The sequence below is a fragment of the Rousettus aegyptiacus genome, unplaced genomic scaffold (assembly GCF_014176215.1).
Source record: "Rousettus aegyptiacus isolate mRouAeg1 unplaced genomic scaffold, mRouAeg1.p scaffold_m13_p_9, whole genome shotgun sequence".
NCBI lineage: Eukaryota > Metazoa > Chordata > Mammalia > Chiroptera > Pteropodidae > Rousettus > Rousettus aegyptiacus.
In genome coordinates, this window is record NW_023416312.1 from 104690455 (window position 1) to 104709214 (window position 18760).

Below are 18760 nucleotides of genomic sequence, written 5' to 3' on the forward strand. Positions count from 1 at the left end.
GGAGGAGGGGGAGCCAGGGGAGGGGCGAGTGGCGCGGGGGAGCCGGGGGGAGCGGGCCGTGGGGGAGGGCAGCGATCGGGGTGGAGGGAATTCGGGAGGAGTGTCCGGGGGGCTGCAACCTTAAGGGGGAGGGACCTACGGCCAAGGAGACGTTCGGTGATGGGAGCGCGATGTGTGAAGGGCTGCGGCGCCTCGGGTTTAAAAGAGCAGGAAGCTGAGTGAGAGCTTGGAGGAAAAGTGCCTTCGCTCGGCGGAGGTTACAGGTGGTGTCTCGGAGAGCGCTCTGACACTGCAGGGGACGGCTCGGGGGCCAGCCTCCTGGGGCGAGGGGGAAGTCGGCGACTTCCTGAGGACTGGCAGGAATGCGCCTCGCGACCCTAGGTGCTTCCCCCCTGAGGGGAGGCATCGTGAGGGTCTGCGGCGGGCTGCTCTGAGCGCAGAGCTGCAGAGGTGCAAGTCCACGTATGGATCCAGGGAATGAGAATTCAGCCAGAGAGGCTGCCGCGGGCATAGACCTCGATCCCGACTTCGAACCCCAGAGCCGTCCCCGCTGCTGCACCTGGCCCCTTCCCCGACCAGAGTTCCCTAGCCAGCCGCCCCAGCCTTTCGAGGTGGAGGCAGGTCTGGGACAGAAGGTACCCACGGAGGCACGCTCAGTACCAATGCTGTTGCCTTCCCGGCTCCCCGAGCCGGCTGGGGCCCCCCAGCCCGGGATCCTGGGGACCGTAACAGGTCCTCGGAAGGGAGGCTCCCGCCGGAATGCCTGGGGTAATCAGTCCTATGCAGAGCTCATCAGCCAGGCCATCGAAAGCGCCCCCGAGAAGCGACTGACACTCGCCCAGATCTACGAGTGGATGGTCCGTACCGTGCCGTACTTCAAGGACAAGGGTGACAGCAACAGCTCGGCAGGATGGAAGGTAACCCTGACCCCTTTCCCGCCGCCCCGCCACCGTCTGCTCCGGGCCCGCTAGCCAGCCGACTGCCGTTCCGGGGCCCGTCTTACCGCCACCCCCTCCCCAGGGATGATCCCCCTTCGGCAGTCACTCAGACAGACATTGACTTAGGACATCGTATATGCCACGCTCAGTGCCCGATGCTAGGGGATCACAGATGAATAAGACACTGTCCTTGCCCTGCAGAAAATTGAATTCTCTGCTCGCTGCTCAACACTCCAGGCACAAGTGTTGGCTTGGGCTGCCCCAAACACTTATTCCCACAGAGAAGTCTTTATCCTCTGTACTGCAGGGACTGTGGATTCTCCACATGAGCGTAGCCTTCCCTCCGCCCCCACCTCCCACCCAACACCTTTTCTCCGTTCCTGTGGGATTACTTGGATTCCCTGCTTGCCTCCCAATACCTCAGGGTAGAGGTTCTGCCCTACAGCTTCTCTAGCCAAGAAGAGGGAGTGGCGTTGGCGAAAGGTAAGAGCGACACTCGTGGGCTAAGGTAGCTTGTCTTCTGCTCTGAGGAGAAAGGGGCTGTGAGCTGCTACCTGCCTCATTTTACCCTATACCGCCAAGACGCTCTCCCACCTCTGGGGGCAAAGTGGTCATATACCGTTAAGGAATATTAATTGCGAAAAAAGAGAGCGAGGACTCAGACTTTAGAGCACGAGGTTGGGGTTCCTTTGATCTTCCATGAAGATTCTGTGAGAAAAGGTCGCGCTAGATACTCTGAAAACTTGGCTTCAGAAACATGGGGCGCTAATTACAAATCCGGGAGCTTCAACCCCCGTCGATGTCTCGTGCGCCCGCCCATAGGTGGTGGGCTCAGCATACAAAGAACAGAGGGCCGAAGGAGCAGAGTCTCCCCAGGTAGGAGGGATCCACAGCAGCCTTAGGGGTCGGGTAGACAGAAAACAGGACAGCTGACTGAGACCCTTGGCACTATTTCTGGGTAGACTGCCACGCCACAGTCTCAGCTCGTGAAGATGTCCCCTCCTTGGACCCAGCCTACACAGCTGTTTTTCTTTTCCCTTAGGTTAGTTTTCCGGAGTAGAAGAAATAACCACGAGTTGTTAGTTATGCTGTGGAAGTATAGTCCCTCCTTATAATTTACACTTATACGGGGCTTTTTGGTTTACAAAGTGGATTTTTTTAAATTTTATTTTATTAGTCTTCACAGCAATTCCGAGTCCACATTTCGAATACTAGGAAACTAAGGTATAGAAAGGGTAGGAAGCTCACCTTACATCAGGAGAATGAGGACTTGAACTCAGGCCTAATTGCAAATCATACTCTTGCTGCTAGTCCAAGCTGCCAACTGCCCCTCACTGGAATGACGGCGAAGCCGATCAGACCGATACCCAGGCCTCCAATGCCCTCACCCCCCACGCCTCACCCCCACCTCACTCAAAGGGGGCAACCTCTGCCTGAACTGGCTTCAGCAGGGATGTGCCAAGTACTGCCACCCCACCAGGGGGCGGCACCCACTTACAACAAGAAAGCTTAGTTTAGGTGGCTTGGGGAGTAATTAGTAGTCACCCCCCCCTTTTCCAACAGGTAAGAGCCACAGGCTCCTAGGGAGCCGACCTCTCCAAGTAGGTGGCTGTACCGTGTCCCAAGAGGGAAGAAATCATGGTGCCAGCAGTCACTGTGATCCTCAGTCACTAAAGTCTCAGGCTGGCTGGAGAAGTGTGGTTCCTTGAAGCAAATAAGTTGAAGCGCCATTACTGCAGGGCCCCAGACAGACATGGGTTCTTTAGCCTTAGGGCTCTGGGACAAGAAGCTACTTTACTATCTTCTTCCAGGCAAAGAGTCTCCTTATCTCAGCGGCAGTCACAAACATATGAGGTGACGTCTGCCTGCCCATAGCCTCCCTAAGAGGTCCGAGGTCCATGTGTGAGGTCAGATGCCCCCAAGGTTGGAGATCTTATACACAGATTCCTAGGACATGTGGAGGAAAGGAGAGAGGACAGGGAAGGGACGTTGGGGATGGAATAAAAGGATGGCGCAAGCTGCCAGTCTACTCCCGGGGCCCCTGGGGGGGAAAAGTTATCTCTAGCAGTATATAAGCAGCAGGGAGGAGGGGAGGACTGTAGCCTCTTTTCCCAAGACACTCAAGAGCCTCACCGTCACCCAGGAGCCACCCAGCATTCTGGTAGCCAGGAGCTTGAGTAGGTACTGGGTGCTCCGCGCTCTGAGGGGTGCTGCTGGGGGTGCCTGACTGGACGCCCCGATCTGCGTCCTGGGTGCTTACACTGGATGAGGCTCATTCCGTGAAAGTCAGCAACCCGATAGAGATCAGGAAAGTCGTGTGGGACAGATTAAAAATGCTCCACCAGAAATGTGGCTGCAGAAGCCAAGCAGCCACTTTATTACAGAGAGGAGACTTCAGCCGGGTCTGGACAAAGCCGTAGAATCTAGACAGGGGAGCTTCTCCCCAGGACGAGGGGAACAGTGGGAGGAATCTGCCAGGGCTGTTTGAGGCCCCCGCAGAAGCCTGGCTGCCGTGTCCTTGAGGGTGCGTGTCTTCGGTTTGGGAGAAATCAGGAAGAAATGGAGCCTTCGAATTCTCTGGAGAGCTGGGGCCCAGGTGCCCCTTGGGGAGCGGAGCGCCAGCTGTGCTGAGCGAGGCTTCAGCCCCTCGGCCTGTTGGGAACTGGCTCGGGACAGGGTGGGGCAGGCAGTCCTGGGCTGGGGACGTGCCACTGTCCTGTGGGCTCCACCCGAGCGTGCACTCAGGGGAAGGGTGGAACTGTGGAAGCCTCTTCCCCGGCTGAGCCTCGTTCCTCCCAAACCAGGAGCATGTCTCCCTGACGCCCTCAGCCCCAGACAGTCGCCCCCAGAGACATGGGAGGGGTCCGGGGACTCAGGCTTTTCCGGGGGGTGCCCTGCCCTCCCCCGTAGGTCAGTGCCTTGGCCTGTGTCCCCCTGCATCCGACTCGCTTCAGTCCCCAGAAGCAGCCCCCACCGTGTCCACTCACACCCCCCCCCGCCACATCCACACCTCACACTCCTCTCCCGCTGCCTCTGTCCTCTGCAGAACTCGATCCGCCATAACCTGTCCCTGCACAGCAAGTTCGTCAAGGTCCACAATGAGGCGACCGGCAAGAGCTCGTGGTGGATGCTGAACCCCCACGGAGGCAAGAGTGGCAAGGCGCCCCGCCGCCGGGCCGTCTCCATGGATAGCCACAGCAAGCTGCTCCGGGGCCGCAGCAGGATGCCCAAGAAGAAGCTGGCCATGCTGCCAGTGCCACCCGAAGGTGCCTTGCCGATGAGCCCTGTCGGCCACTTCCTCAAGTGGTCGGGCAGCCCTGGTTCTCGACACCGCGACGAAGCCGACATGTGGACCACCTTCCGTCCACGGAGCAGTTCCAACACCAGCAGCATCAGCACCCGGCCCTCCCCCGGGGGGCCGGAGCCCGAGGTGCTGGCGGTGGAGGAAATGCCCTGCGCAGGCAGCAGCTATGTGGGCTGTGTCCCTGCCCCCCGAAATGAAGGTCTGGAGCTGCTCGATGGCCTCCACCTGGCCTCCGCCCGGGCCCTGCTCCCTCCGAGTAGTCTCGCGGGCTTCTGTTTGCAGCATCCGGGGCTTCCGGGCCCCTTACAGGGCTACGGCGCCTCCCTGTTCAACCCGGCGGAGGGGCCCCTGGCAGCAGGTGAAGGGTGCTTCCCTAGCTCCCAGTCTCTGGAGGCCCTGCTGGCCTCTGATCCACCACCACCCCCTGCCGATGTCCTCATGGGCCAGGTAGACCCCATTCTGCCCCAGGCTCCCACACTTCTGCTGCTGGGGGGCATGCCTTCCTCCAGTAAGCTAGCCACAGGAGTCGGCCTGTACCCCAAGCCTCCCGAGGTTCCGGGGCCCAGCGGTCTGGTTCCCCCCATTCCTATGCTAGTACCACCTCCAGTCATGGCGGAGGCTCCCATCCCCAAGGCTCTGGGGGAGCCTGTGGTCGCACCCCCTGCCGATACTACAAGCCAAGACAAAATGCCTCAGGATCTGGATCTCGACATGTATTTGGAGAACCTGGAGTGTGACATGGATAACATCATCAGCGACCTCATGAATGGGGGTGAGGGACTGGACTTCAACTTCGAGCCAGGTATGTAGCATCTCATGACCTCTGGCCACTCCTGGGTGCCCAGGTAGTTCCACAGTCTCAGCAATGGGGACACTTAGAAACGTGGGTGGGTGGAGCTCCGGGGGAACTGGAGGAGGATGCCATTTGGGAGTGGCCCCTCGGCATTGCCCACTTTCTCAGGTAGTGCGGACCAGGTGGGGGAAGGGCTGTCTGTTTCCCTGGGTGTGGACCATGACAGTAGAAAGCCGTCAGGTCCCGGATGAGCCTCTCACCCTACCCTCCCTCTCTTCTTTCCACAGATCTCTGAGCCATGGCTGGAAGCTTTATCCCTGGCTTCAGAGATGGAGCCAGGCATACCCATATTCTCTCTTTACTCTTGATTATCCTTGGGAATTTGGGACCCTGATTTAGAGCTAGGGTGAGGTTTATGCACACGGGTGTTGAAATTATAAAGATAAAGCTGCCCCTCATGGGAACTATAGGGGGAGGGGGAGGGGCTGGGAAAGGGAGGGGGTTTATTCTCACTGTGCCAATTAGGGGGTAAGGCCCCCTCTTGGGAGCCATCCTCAGCTCCCCCCATCCCCACCCCTGGGTTTTGTAGCAGGGGCGGGCAATGCTGTTGGAAATGTAAAGTCACCAGTGGCCTTACCCCTGTCTTTGGGAGCAGGGTTTTTTGTAGCATCTTATCTGAGCTGGTCCAGGTGAGGTTGAACCTGGGATTTTTATGCAGTGGCCCCTTAGGCCAGTGGTGGTGGTGGTGGTGGTGGTGGCGGTGGTGGGTGGGGGGGGGGAGTGGGGACCGGGAAGGGCCAAGGTCTGAGCACTGGAGCGGCTCACCGGGCCAAATCACCCTTGGAAGGCTGCAGATAACAGGCTTTTTATAAACTTTTAAAGATATATAAACACAAACATAGAGATTTTTAATAGCGGCAAGGTGCTAGCGATGGGGAGAACGCTTTTTTCTTTCACAGTGACATGATGCAATTGCAAACACTACAGACATTGCTGGGGAAACACAGAGCGGGAGAGCAGCAGCGGGGAGCAGTGCTGCGCAGGGGTCGGCGCGGACTTGCCTGCTCAGCGTTTCCCTCGCATTCTGTCACCTTGTGCCTGGGAGTGTGTGGTGTCGGGAAGCAGCCACACTCTCGCGTGACCCTTTGGGGGTTAGTGCCATGGCAGGAGAGTGCAGTGAGAGTCTGGAATTAGTTTGTGGCCTGGGAAGGGGGGGAGTGGGAAGAGAAGGAGGGCAGGATTTAGGGTGGTAAAGTTAGGCACAGAGACCTCCCTGTTCAAGGCCCCTGACAGCTGTCCCTGCCCTTCTTCCCCTTGCCTGACTACAGGGGTTATGTGGAAGTGTGTGTGGTGGCAGGCAGGGGGAGGGGCGGGACAGAGGAGGGGGAGCTGCGGAGCTTGGCTGAGGGTCTGGGAAATGAGCGGGATGAAGGGGAATGTGGATCAGGTTTACTAGCACCTGCCAGGGAGGCCATCTGGGGCTCCTCCACCCCAGCCCCCAAAGCAGGCCCTCCCCTGGTCCCCTTTGCATTGTCCCCTCCCCCAGCCCTGCTGTGGGTTCCCATCATTTCCTGTGTCAGCGCCCGGCCTACCCTGATTGTATCATGTGCTAGATTGGAGTAGGGAAGTGTGTCAAATCAATAAATGAATAAATTCAATAAATGCCTATAACCAGCTCTGGTTTCTGCTGCCTTACTGCCCACCTCAGACAGGGGGAGGGAGGGGGAAAGGCAAAGGGCTGGCAGGAGGGACTGTCCAGAGCCGGAGTGGTGGGCGGGGGGCAGAGGGGGGGTCTCGGCTGCGGGAGGTAGGGAGGTATGGTCTGGTATGGTGGGGGAGGGCCGCTGCCAGTCTGCCACCTCACCCCCAGCAGTAGGCGGGCCGGGATGGGCCTCCCAGGGGGAGGTAGTCTGCTGAGAAAGGCCCCCACCCCCTACTCTGCTCTCAGACCCTCAAAGACTCATTATAGCAGACTTCCCAGTCTTTCTCAGTCTTTCCTCACCGTCTGCCCACGTGCTCGCCCCAGCCCTCTGTGCCATGCCGCCCGCCCTTGGGGCCTCCTGCCGGGCCTTGGTGCAGATATCGGGACAAGGAGTCGCTCTTGAAAAAGCAACGTCACATTAAATTCCACTGGTTTCATTGCTGCTTTCACTTGGTCACTATTTATTCACCCTTTGTCTTCCCCTCCTACTGAGAAAGTCCGCTCTTGTCTTATAGAAAGGACTCTTGCGAGGGGCGGGTTTGTCTTCATCTGATTTTCCAGATGGTTTGGCCTGCAAAAGGGAAGGGTCAGTAAGACAAAGAGGTCCCTGCATGGAAGATTTCCACAACCCAGGGCCAAAAAGCAGGACAAAAAGAGTGAAAGGCAGGTCTCGGGCATAGATGTTGGATTTGGAAAGGAAGTTCATCCCAGAGGGCTTGGGGGCGAGGAGCCTTTGGGTGGCTGGTGGAACAGACCAGATTAGGGGAGTCTTACTGGAAGGTTCACAGAGGATTCAACTGGAACGACTTTCTTCGCGGCTTCTTGGATTCTGAGCATTTTCACCCGGTTCCTCTCCAGCATGTCACATTGCGTGCGCAAAGCATCTAGAAGCCAGGAAACAGCACCCCCACCTCTGGGGCCTAGAGACCTTACGTAGCCATCCCATTCCTCCCATTGTGTCCGAGCACCCAGAGAAAAGGATGAAAGGACAGACAAATGTGATAGGGACATAAACCTAGACGACGGTGACAAATGGGGGGACGGGGAGTGACACAGGCACACTCCACCTGGTTTCAGGTAAATATCCACTTAAAGTGGACTGAGACCCTCTTCCACGTTTCCTAGGATGTCCCGCCCCACGCTCGCGGTCACCAGTAATGTACAGTGCTCTCCATGTTCCGTTCTCCTCCGTCATGCTTCTTACCCAGCATCTCATGTCCTGGATTCTTCAGGAAGGGCACAAAAGCTAGGTAGGCATTCTCAAGTCGGGTTCCTGTGAATAGCAATGTGCCGTTCACGGTCCCCGTCGCCCTGTCCCCACCCTTCCTGATCGCCCAAGATTTCAGGGCCCTAACACTCGGCACGACCTTGAACTGGTGTATTGATTTTCTCCCCTCAGGTCCAGCCGTAGGCTCGTGTGGGGGGCATGGTATGTGTGAACCTAACCTGTTGTCACAGAGGCAGCGCCCCTTCTGACGCTGACTAGAGATGGTCAGTTGCATCTAGTTTAGGGGGCCCTATTTTAAGGACAAAGCCCACAATCTGTCCTGAAAGCCATATCTTCCTCTGGGGAATACTGCCCCGAGCCTCTACCTGGTGCCCCGCGCGTCACCCTACAAACGTGGTAGGTGCTTCGGGCTGTAAGGAATTTGCTGGCATATTCTCCAGGGGTCTTCATCAGGAAAAACAACTTCATGTTCCCCGTTTCATCGCACAAGTCGATGGTGTCTGGAGGGAGGCCACAAGGTAATTGGGGCAGCTAAGAAAGGAGAGGGGCAGTGAAAGGGGCCAGTGATCCCACCCGGAGCACGTCAGAGGGAGACGTCGGCATCGCGGGAGCTCTCTTCTTGCCAACTGGAGGGTTTAGGGGCTAGAGATGCCCCCGCTATTTCTGACCCTTGGCCGGTAGCCCCCTCCCCAGACTCCTCACCTGTTTTAGCCAAGCCTAGTTTACCGCGGATATAATGCAGCAACACAAGGACAGTGCAATTGGTATTGACCAGAAAGTGCTGATTATCTGAGAAGAGACGGGACGGGACATGTGGTCCTTCTCTAGTTACACCGTGCCCGCGATCTCCACGGCCCGCTACCTGCCCGGCTCTGCGGTGCCCCTCACCTCCATGTTTGATGAAGATAAACATGCTTTCAGCATCTAACTCTTTGGAGAGGCCTGACGGGTCATGGAGAGGGAGGGCACTCCGGAGGCCACGGTGGGGCAAACGGATCCATGGAGTTGGCGGGCCGGACAGGCAGATGGATCACATTGATTCAGGAGGCCCAGACCCGACAGACAGAGGAGAGCTAGCGGCAGCTGTGGATAACCAGCCTCCCCAGGGGTGGGGCTGGAGGCTGCAGCTGAGGGATTATGATGTCAGAAGTGGCATGTGTGGCAGAAGGTGGAGCGAGGACAAGGAGAGAAGAAGCTGGATGGTGTCTGAAAGGCTGTGTTGGGAATAGGGGCAGCATGGCAAATCGAACTCTGGACTGGTCCCCGGGAGGAGTGTAGGACGCCCAGAGAAAAGTATGTTTCTGGAAAAGCACTTGTTTGGAGCTAATCTGCAGTGTTACTGCCTCCACAGCGGGGGTCTGCTGCCCCTTCCTGCCCTCAGCAGCGCGCCCCCGCCGCGTTTCCGTTGCCCCCTGCCCTCTCCGAGAACACACATTCTCGGTGATTATCAATAGGTACTTTATTTCTCATAGATTTGGGAACAGTTGCAGGCTAGATGGAAAGAGGCGGGGAGGGACGGACGGAGTCGAGAAACACGTACAGGGCAAAGGAGCAATTCTCAGGGAGGGCATAGTGGATGAGGGGGAGGTTGGTACAATTTAGGGGTACAGGGGGAGGTTGGTACAATTTAGGGGTACAGGGGAAGGTTGGTACAGTTTAGGGGTACATGGGGAGGTTGGTACAATTTAGGGGTACATGGGGAGGTTGGTACAATTTAGAGGTACAGGACCCTGGGCTTCTGCCAGGGTACCAGTGCTCAGGCTTCGAGTTTAAGGGTATAATGTGGGGAAGCCTGCTAGGCGCTGTGCTGGCTATACGGGGAGCCCCCAGGCCCCTCCCCTAGGGCCCCCGCTTTGGGGGGAATCTCACTGACGTGGCACAGCCGTTCGCTGTAGTCTGGCTGCAGGCTCTCAGCAAAGCCCTTGGACACACCACTCCAGGCCTAAACACAGATAGTTCCAGGTCAGGGGTCAGTTAGGGGCAGGAAGTAAAGAACTCAGGCTCCGTGCCCAGGGAGCGATTAGGAAGGGACACACAGAAGCCTGGGTCCTGAACACCGCTCTTTCCATGTGTTTCACCCAATCTGTAATCAGTTCTTCTGTGTGCCTCTCCGTCTGGCCCATCCCCCAACTGGTCGGCCACATCCTGCCGGTTAATGCGGCCCCCTCCCCCTCCCACCACCCTCATACTCTGTCTGTCTTGCTGACAGCCAGTCAGCAGTTGACAGGCTGCAGTCTCCCTCTGGCCATGTTCTCACCAAAAAGTTCCCTTGGTATTCAGTAACCAGATCCTCCAGGTTCTTGAGGGTCGGAATTCGGGGCATCGTCCTGGGGAGGGGGACAGGGAGCAGGAGCACACTGGTGACCCCCTTTTCTTACCGTTGTCTCAAGTCTTCCCATACGGAATGAAGAGCTTCTGTGTTCTCCGTGCTGCTGGTGGCCTGCCTGGTGGCCTCCCATCATCAGGCCCAGCAGGGCGGCCCCTCATTCCTTAGCGCCCTGCCCTGTGCTTCTGCACACCCCGCGATCAGCCTCTCCGCTGTTCCCAGCCACGCCCACCTCACATTCCCAAGGTTCCGGAAGCCTCACCGTTCCAGCCAGCAGTACACGAAGATGAGGCTGACAATCAGTCCCATGGAGACAAGGGGGATGAGCATGGCCTTCAGCGCAAACAAGGGGTTCTCTAGGAGGAGGGGAAAGGAAAAAAGAGCCCCGACATGTGTCGCCCCCCTACGATGTGCCAACATCAGTAAGCCCCGACCTGGTCCCGGGCACTGTGCTAAACGCTTTCTGTTCGCTTAACCCTCACGACTCCTGAGAGGGGGACCAATTAATATGTCCATTTTATAGATGAGGAAACACAATCAAAGAGGTCAGGGATGTGCCTGACGTCAAACGAGCAGCAACTGCAGAGGCAGGTCTGGCCCCGAGATCTGGCTGGTTCCAAAGCCCTCTCCACCATGCAGGCCTCCAGGAGATGCTGTAGGGTCGGCTCACACATTCTCCGTCCCCTCAGAGCACTCCCAGCCCCCTCCCAATCCACCCCAGACCCTAAGAACACATGGAGCCAACGCACACAGGAAAATCCTGCTTCCTGGGGCTTGGGGTTGAATGAGGGGAGACAGGCCAGCAGTGGAGGGCGCTAAGGGCTAGGGATGCAGAGCGAGACAGTGGTGCTGGGCCTACAGGTCGCAGGGAGGCACTACGCCCAGTTTACCGTTTGAAGTGCGGCTGCCCCAGTGCACGGGGTGGCTCCATTGGCTCCATTGCTGGGCGCTGCCACAGAGCGGGTTATAGCGGCTCTTAACACGGAACGTGTAGAATTTCTGTGCGTCCACACTAGGCAGGGAGAAGCTGTGTCTGTGCTCCACTAATTGTTCCTTGGGGAGAAAGACGGTGAGGGAAAGATGGCTGTCTATAAAAGAAGGGAGAATTAAAACTGCTTCACCCACTAGAATCTAGCACCTCTCCCCAGATCCCCTTAAAGGCTTCCTCCTGTTTGCTTGTCTGTCTGCTGTTGGGAAGAGTATGGGCAGGGAACCCCTAATAAAAACTCCATGGCGATGATCGGGAAGGGGGTTGGAGGCGAGCGGAGGGTGGGCAGAGAAACTGGGGGGCAAGAGAGCAGGAGCCCGGGCCCGGGGCCCTCCAACCCAGCTGATTGAGTTCTTCGCCCCCACTCGCGTTGGCCTTAGCGGCTGTGTTCATTCCGCAGCCACTCACAGTCCAGCTTTGGTCCCGGTCACTGCGGTACTGCACCATGTGCTGCAAGCACTTGTCCACGTATGCGTTGCTCCAGTTCAGTTCTAGCTGGGATTCACTCAGTTTGCGAAGGGTTAGGTTCCTGGGAGCCCAGGGGATCACTGGAGATACGCGTACATGTGTGGTCATTCCCTGGCCTACACAAGTCTGGGTCCCGAAGGCAGTGCTCCTGACTCCTCCCTCCTCCTTTCCCAACTCGACCTCTCACCTCCTCCTTTCTGCTCAAGCACGCTCGTGCTTCAAAACGTGGCTCCATATACCCCAGCGGCCCACAGTATCCCTGGACTCGAGTTGAGCCCCTCCCCAAATTACCCAGATCCTGCAGTTTTAACTTCTGTATGGTGTGCCTCCTAGGTTCTTGCGGGTCCTGGAGCTGGACGACAAATGTCACGTACAGTTGGATCTCCTTTTTTGCCAACCAACAGCCGGAAGTGATGTCCGAAGAGAATAGGTAGTGGCCACATTCCTTGATTTTGTCAGGATCGGAATTCTCGTACCTGGAGGAGGGACGGAAAGAAGAGGAACCGTCGGTAGGGGTAAACTCCAGCGCCGCACACACCCACAGCCCAGCCGCATCACCTCCGAACTGACTTATGGTTTACCCCACGGGAAAACAGTGGGGAGCCTGGGACGCCAGCTTCCCTCTTCCTTGGCCCCCATGCAGTCTCTCCTCACATCCAGATCACTTCCCCTTCCTCCCTGCGCTGGCCCCTCTTCCCTTCTCTTACCAGTAGTGCAGAGTCAGGTTGGTGGGCTGGAGCTCCGAGCTGCTGTTCCAAGTGCAGTTCATGTACTCGACATTGAACACAAAACACTGAACTTCTGGGAGGGGCAGGGTGCTAACACTGACGGTCCTAGCGGGTGGAGAGGTTAGGAAGAAATCTAGGTTGGAGAGAAAGCGAAGTGGGGGAGGGGAAGAGAAGAAATGATGGTCAGAAGAAGCAGCAGCGTGAAGAGGGGAACCCTCTCCCTGCCTCCCCACAGTTCTCTTAGATTCTGCCCACATCCTCGTTCTGTCCAGTGGCAAGGCCCACATCTCCCATGGCCTCCCTTCTCGCCAGCCCCTCTAGTCCCAGGTTTCCCACCGGCTGTGATGTTTTCATTCCCACTGGGCGGGGGGACCATTGTGGTCAGCCCCACCACCAGCAGAGTCAGCTGCAGGAGTAAGAGGGATCTCAGTGGCAATGGTGACTTCAACATGGCGCTCGCGATTCGTTCCCTGAATGTACTGTGTCAGGAACCTTGGCCCCTTACCCTTTACCCCTCCCCACCCACACATTTCCTTCTGTCATAGCTTCCGGTGGAAAGAACCTTAGAAACCAGGGCTTTACAGAGGGTGTGGCAATGTGTGCTATGACACGGGCTAGGTCTTCTGGGAGATTACGCGTTGATCTAATCTGTAGGTGTCACACTGCCCCTCTGAGCTGGTGTTAAGTAGGCTGGGTACACGACATTGTCACAGAGTCAAGAATCCTTGGGCCGCCTAGGTCTTGGGAAAGATCCGATTCCTACCGCCACCACCACCATCATTCTCAACCACCTTCTCATCAAACTCATTTTCTCCTATATAGCGCAGGGTCTGAATCTCTTCTCCATCCTATGCTTTGCTCCTTCCCTGGCTCAGTCACCCCGAAACCTTTGTCAAAGCTCCACTGTCTTGGCTGGATGGAAAATACAGTCTCGACTCCTGTGGGCACGTACATAGCTTTCTTTCCTCTGACCTAATCCAAACCAGAATGCCCACCCTTAGCTCCTGCCTGCACTGGGTCCCTGTTGAGGCTGGTGATGAGGTCTGACTCAGAAGTCGATTCTAGAAATGGAGGAACAGCAATACTCGCTTCAGACTCCTCATCTTCCCCTGCATCTGCTTCCTTTCCTCCGCTCCCATCGCAGTTATCCCCAGACTTGGAAACTCCAAGTCGTCTCCAAGTCCTCCCTCTCTCTCACCGCGAGAATCCAATCAGCTCTACTTCTGTGGTGTTCCTCCGGCAGTGTCCTCCTTTCCACGACCACAGCCACCGCGCTAAATCAGCCTTTCGTTCCCTCTAGTTCTGATTCTCACTACAACCCACTTAACTGGTCTCGCTTTCTACAGGCCCCCTTCTCTCTTTTAATCGATTCTTCATTCCGTCGCCAGACTTCTCTTTCCTAAAACACAACCGATTGGAGACAACTTACAAAAATTGTTTATTCGGCAAACATTTATTGAGCCTTCAATATGTGCCAGGCACTGTGCTTATGTTCTAACCCACCCTAATTTTCTGTGGCTTAAAATTCCTCAGGGTTAGCTCAAACATTACCTACCTCAAACAGAATGTTTCCTCTCCTCAATCAGAATTAATTTGTCTCCCCATTGTGATACAGTACCATTTTGTTATTGCTATTCGTTATTATTATTATTTATTGTTATTTATTACTTTTATTATAGCACTGTGTCTTTTCTCTAAAGCACCATCATCGAAAGGATATTAGTTCAAGAGTCAGGAAAAAAATCCTCGTCTCAGTTCTGTTACTCAGCAGCTGTATAACATCAGGTGAGTGAACTGAAAATCAGCTTCCTCGCCCACAAAATGAGGCTAGAAATCCCTAACTCATGGGCTGTGTGCAGATTAGAGGAGAGAACATCTGAAAAGCATGTGAAACTTAGTAGGTGCCTCTTTTGCTGGAGCAAGGTTCTTAACCTAGAATTCATTGACACTCAGGGGATGCATTGAGACGATCCGGGGGATCTAAGAATCTCCCTGGAAGGAATTCCAGTCAAGATGGAGGAGTAGGCGGAGGCTGTGCTCGCCCCCTCCTGTGACCACACTAAAATATGGAATGATCAACCTGGAGAACCATCCGAAAACTATCCGAACAGAAGTCCTACAACTAAAGATATAAAGAAGCCTCATCCAGACTGGTGGGATGGGTAGAGATGCAAAACAAGCTGGCCCCCCACCTGCGTATGGTGGGCGAGAATCAGGAGGGCTAGCTCTGCTGTGGAGGTAACCTCTCTCCGAAGAGAGGGGTGCCAGGCTCACACTGGGCTTTCCAGCCTGGGGCAACAGTGCTGGGAAGCGCAGCTCCCATGACATCTGGCCTGAAAACCAGCAGGGACTCCATCCCTCTGGGCAAGACGAGGGTGGCCGGAACCCAAGAGTACTCTTAAAGGGCCTGCGCACAGACTCACCCGTGGGCACTCGCCCCGGGCTCTGAGAGGGCTGGCGACTGAGAAGGCTCCAGACACACAGGGAGAGGCCAAGCTGTGTGGCTTCAGGGCAAGGGGCGGGGGACTGCTGCCAGTGTCCAGTGCTGAGCCCTCCTCCCACACAGCTGGCGGCTCTGGCAACATGTTGCCTGTGTTGAGCCCACCCCCGCATGGCCAGATAATAGTTTCCATTGGCCTGGCAAGCCCTGCTCGCTCCGCCCAGTGACTCTGAGGCCCCGCCCCACCCAGTACACGCACTGTACCATACCATAGGCCTTTTTGCGGATGTAGCCATTGTCGGCCAGAGATTTTTTTTTGCATGAAATATCTTTTTCCATTCCTTTCCTTTCATTTCAGTCTGTGTGTGTTTTTCAATTTAAAGTGAGTCTCTTGTAGGCAGCATATGTATAAGTCTTGCTTTCTAATCTGTTTAGCCGCCCTATGTCTTTTGATTGGAGCATTTAATCCATTTACATTTAAAGTGATTATTGATAGATACATAGTTATTGCCATTTTATTATTTATATTTATGTTCTTCCTCCCTTCTTCTTAGAGAAATCCTTTTAACGGTAATGGATATGCAGTTATTGCCATTTTAGTATTCATATACTTGATCTTTTTTTCTTCTTCTTCTTAGAGAAGTCCCTTCGACATTTCCTGTAATACAGGTTTGGTGTTGATGAAATCCTTTAGCTTTTTCTTGTCTTGGAAGCTCTTTATCTGTCCTTCAATTTTAAATGACAGCCTTGCTGGATAGAGTAGTCTTGGTTGTAGTTCCTTGCCTTTTCTCACTTTGATATTTCATGCCAGTCCCTCCTGGCCTGCAAAGTTTCTGCCTAGGACTTAGCTGACAGTCTTATGGTAGCTCCCTTGTAAGTAACTGCCTTTTTCTTGCCGCTTTTAAGATTCTTTATTTGTCTTTAACCTTTGACATTTTAGTTATGACGTGTCTTGGTGTGGGGTAACAATACGTATACAAGACAAAGTAGATTTTATAACAAAGGCTATAATAAGAGACGACGAAAGACATGTCAGAATGATAAAGAGATCAATCCAACAAGAGGGCATAACCCTTGTAAACATTTATGCACCTAACATAGGAGCACCTAAATACATAAAATAAATATTAACCAATATAAAGGGAACAATAGACAGTAATACAGTCATGGTAGGGTACTTTAACACCCCGCTGACATCAAGGGATAAACCTTTGAGACAGAAAGTCAACAAGAAAACAGCAGCCTTAAATGACAGATGAGGTCAGATAGATTTAATTGCTATTTTAAAGCATTTCACCCCAAAGCAGCAGAATATGCATTTTTTTCAAGTGCACATGGAACAATTTTCAAGACAGGCCACACATCAGGCCACAAAACGAGTCTCAATAAATTTAAGAAGACTGAAATTATGCCAAGCATCTTCTCTGACCACAATGGTATGACCCTAGATATCAACTACAAGAAAAAAACCCTGGAGAATACACAAACACGTGGAGGCTAAATAACATGCCACTAAACAATGAATGGATTATTAATGAGACCAAGGAAGAAATCAAAAGATACCTAGAGACAAATGAAAATGAAGACACAACCCAAAATGTATGGGACACAGTGAAAGCAGCCTTTAGATGGAAATTGATAGCAAGACAAGTCTACCTCAAGAAACAAGAAAAATCTCAAACAATCTCATGATCTAACCCTACACCTAAAGGAACTAGAATATGAACAGCAAACAAAGCCCAAAGTAAATAGAAAGAAGGAAATAATAAAGATGAGAATGGATATAAATGAAATAGAGTCTGAAAAAAATAAAGATCTGTGAAAGCAAGAGCTGGTTCTCTGAAAAGATAAAATTGATAAACAAAATGGATAAACCTTTAACTACACTCATCAAGAAAAAAAGAGAGGATAGAAATAACTAACTAACGAACTAAATAAATAAATAGAAGAGAAGTGACAACTGATACCACAAAAAATAAAAAAAAAAGATTATAAGAAAATACTACAAATACTTATATGCCAACAAAGTCAACAATCTCGAAGAAATGGATAAACTCCTAGAAACATACAATCTTCGAAGGCTGAGTCAAGAAGAAACAAAAAATGTGAACAGACTGATAGTACTAATGAAACTGAACCATTAATTGAAACATTCCCCACAAACAAAAGTCCTGGACTAGGCGACTTCACAGGTAAATTTTACCAAGCATTTAAAGAAGAATTCACATCTATCTTTCTGAAGCTATTCCAAAAAATTCAGAAGAGGGGAGGTTCCCAAGCTCATTTTATGAGGTCAAATTTACCTTGATTCCAAAGCCAGACAAAGACATTACAAAAAAAAAAGTTAGAGGCCTACATCCCTGATAAACATGGATGGGAAAATCCTGAACAAAATATTAGCTTTGGGCAAGGGAAACAAAAGGAAAAATAAATAAATAGGGCTACATAAAAGTAAAAAGGTTTTGCACAACAAAAGTAACCATCTCCAAAATGCGAGAAGATATCCCTCAATGACATCCGATAAGGGGTTATTATCCAAGATTTATAAAGAACTCGTGCAACTTAACACCAAAAAATAACAATCAAATTAAAAAATGGGCAGAGGACGTGAATAGACATTTTTCCAAAGAGCACATACAGATGGCCATTAGACATACGAAAAGATGCTCAAGGTCACTGATCATCAGGGAAATGTAAATTAAAACCACAGTGAGATATCACCTCACACCTGTCAGAAGGGCCAGCATCAATAAATCAAGAAACCACAAGTGTCGGTGAGGACGTGAAGAAAAGGGAGCCCTCGTGCAGTGTTGAGGGGATTGAAAATTGGTGCAGCAACCATGGAAAACAGTTTGGGGGTTCCTCAAAAATTTAAAAATAGATCTAACTTATGATCCAGCAGTTCTACATGTGAATATTCATGCAAAAGAATCCAAAACACGAATTCAAACAGACATATGCATCCTTATGAAGAGATATATGCAGCATTATTTACAATAACGAAGGTATGGAAGCTACCTAAGTGCCCATGAATAGACAATAGGATAGAGAAGAGGTGGTACATGTATACAATGGAATATTATTCGGGTGTTAAAAGGAATGAAATCTTACAATTTGCGACAAACGGGTAGGCCCGGAGGGTATAATGAAAAATGAAATAAGTCCGACAGAGAAGGACAAAAACTATATGATCTCACTCATTTGTGGAATCTAAAGAACAAAACAGAAACAGAGTCACAGATGCAGGGAACGAGGTGATGGTTGCCAGATGAGAGGAGGGTGGCGGGTGAGGAAGGAAATTGTCACAGGGACGTAAAGCATAGAGATATAGTAAATAATACTGTAATAACCGTGTATAGAGTGCCAGGTGGGGACTAGACTGGTCTGGGGGATCACTTCGTAAACTTATGCAGCATGTCTAACCATTTTGCTGTACACGTGAAACTAATATAATGTGATATTGAATGTTAAGTGTATCTGAAAAATTAAAAAATGGAGGAAAGGCAAAGGGGAATAAGAGTTTCAGAATTTCCGGATATAAAAGAAGTAGGTCATGGGGCTGTCACGGACAGCATAAGGAATACAGTTAGTGACATTGTAACAGCGTTGTAGGGTGTAAGATTGTCGCTAGACTTTTCACGGTGATCACTCACCTGTTTGGGTACATAAATGTTGCATTAAGCATGCTGTATACATGAAACTGTGTATGATCGTATGTTTACTGCATTTCAGTGGTCTTAAGAAAGGAGCATCTTCCTGGAAAGCACTTAACATCTTGCATGTAGGCGCATTTTTCTGGAAAAGCGCCACAGCTGCCATCAGCATGTCAAAGGGGTTGCAAATGT

General features: G+C 52.7%; 3 protein-coding genes across 5 annotated transcripts; 1 reads left to right on the top strand and 2 right to left on the bottom strand.

Annotated features, from left to right (window-relative positions):
- The first annotated feature begins 66 nt into the window (after positions 1–66).
- On the top strand, positions 67–6709 carry FOXO4 (forkhead box O4). The gene is made up of 3 exons (XM_016150789.2): positions 67–917; positions 3985–5044; positions 5323–6709. Exons 1-3 carry the CDS (start codon positions 465–467, stop codon positions 5328–5330), a joined length of 1521 nt encoding a protein of 506 aa, XP_016006275.1. The 5' UTR covers positions 67–464; the 3' UTR covers positions 5331–6709.
- Positions 6710–6731: 22 nt separating this feature from the next.
- Positions 6732–9315, bottom strand: CUNHXorf65 (chromosome unknown CXorf65 homolog). Of its 2 annotated transcripts, XM_016150825.2 has the most exons (6): positions 8854–9315; positions 8668–8754; positions 8331–8465; positions 7942–8010; positions 7512–7621; positions 6732–7308 (listed from the first exon to the last, which is right to left on the bottom strand). In XM_016150825.2, exons 1-6 carry the CDS (start codon positions 8876–8878, stop codon positions 7195–7197), a joined length of 540 nt encoding a protein of 179 aa, XP_016006311.1. In that variant the 5' UTR covers positions 8879–9315; the 3' UTR covers positions 6732–7194. The 2 variants fall into 2 exon arrangements, with proteins under 2 accessions (XP_016006311.1, XP_016006304.1); XM_016150818.2 differs by having other exon boundaries at positions 8668–9315.
- A 91-nt stretch (positions 9316–9406) lies between these two features.
- IL2RG (interleukin 2 receptor subunit gamma) lies at positions 9407–12967 on the bottom strand. Of its 2 annotated transcripts, XM_016150807.2 has the most exons (8): positions 12812–12967; positions 12455–12608; positions 12039–12223; positions 11688–11827; positions 11182–11344; positions 10554–10647; positions 10223–10292; positions 9407–9907 (listed from the first exon to the last, which is right to left on the bottom strand). In XM_016150807.2, the coding sequence occupies exons 1-8, from the start codon at positions 12924–12926 to the stop codon at positions 9761–9763; spliced, it is 1068 nt and encodes a 355-aa protein (XP_016006293.1). In that variant the 5' UTR covers positions 12927–12967; the 3' UTR covers positions 9407–9760. The 2 variants fall into 2 exon arrangements, with proteins under 2 accessions (XP_016006293.1, XP_016006285.1); XM_016150799.2 differs by having other exon boundaries at positions 12455–12929.
- Positions 12968–18760: the final 5793 nt, after the last annotated feature.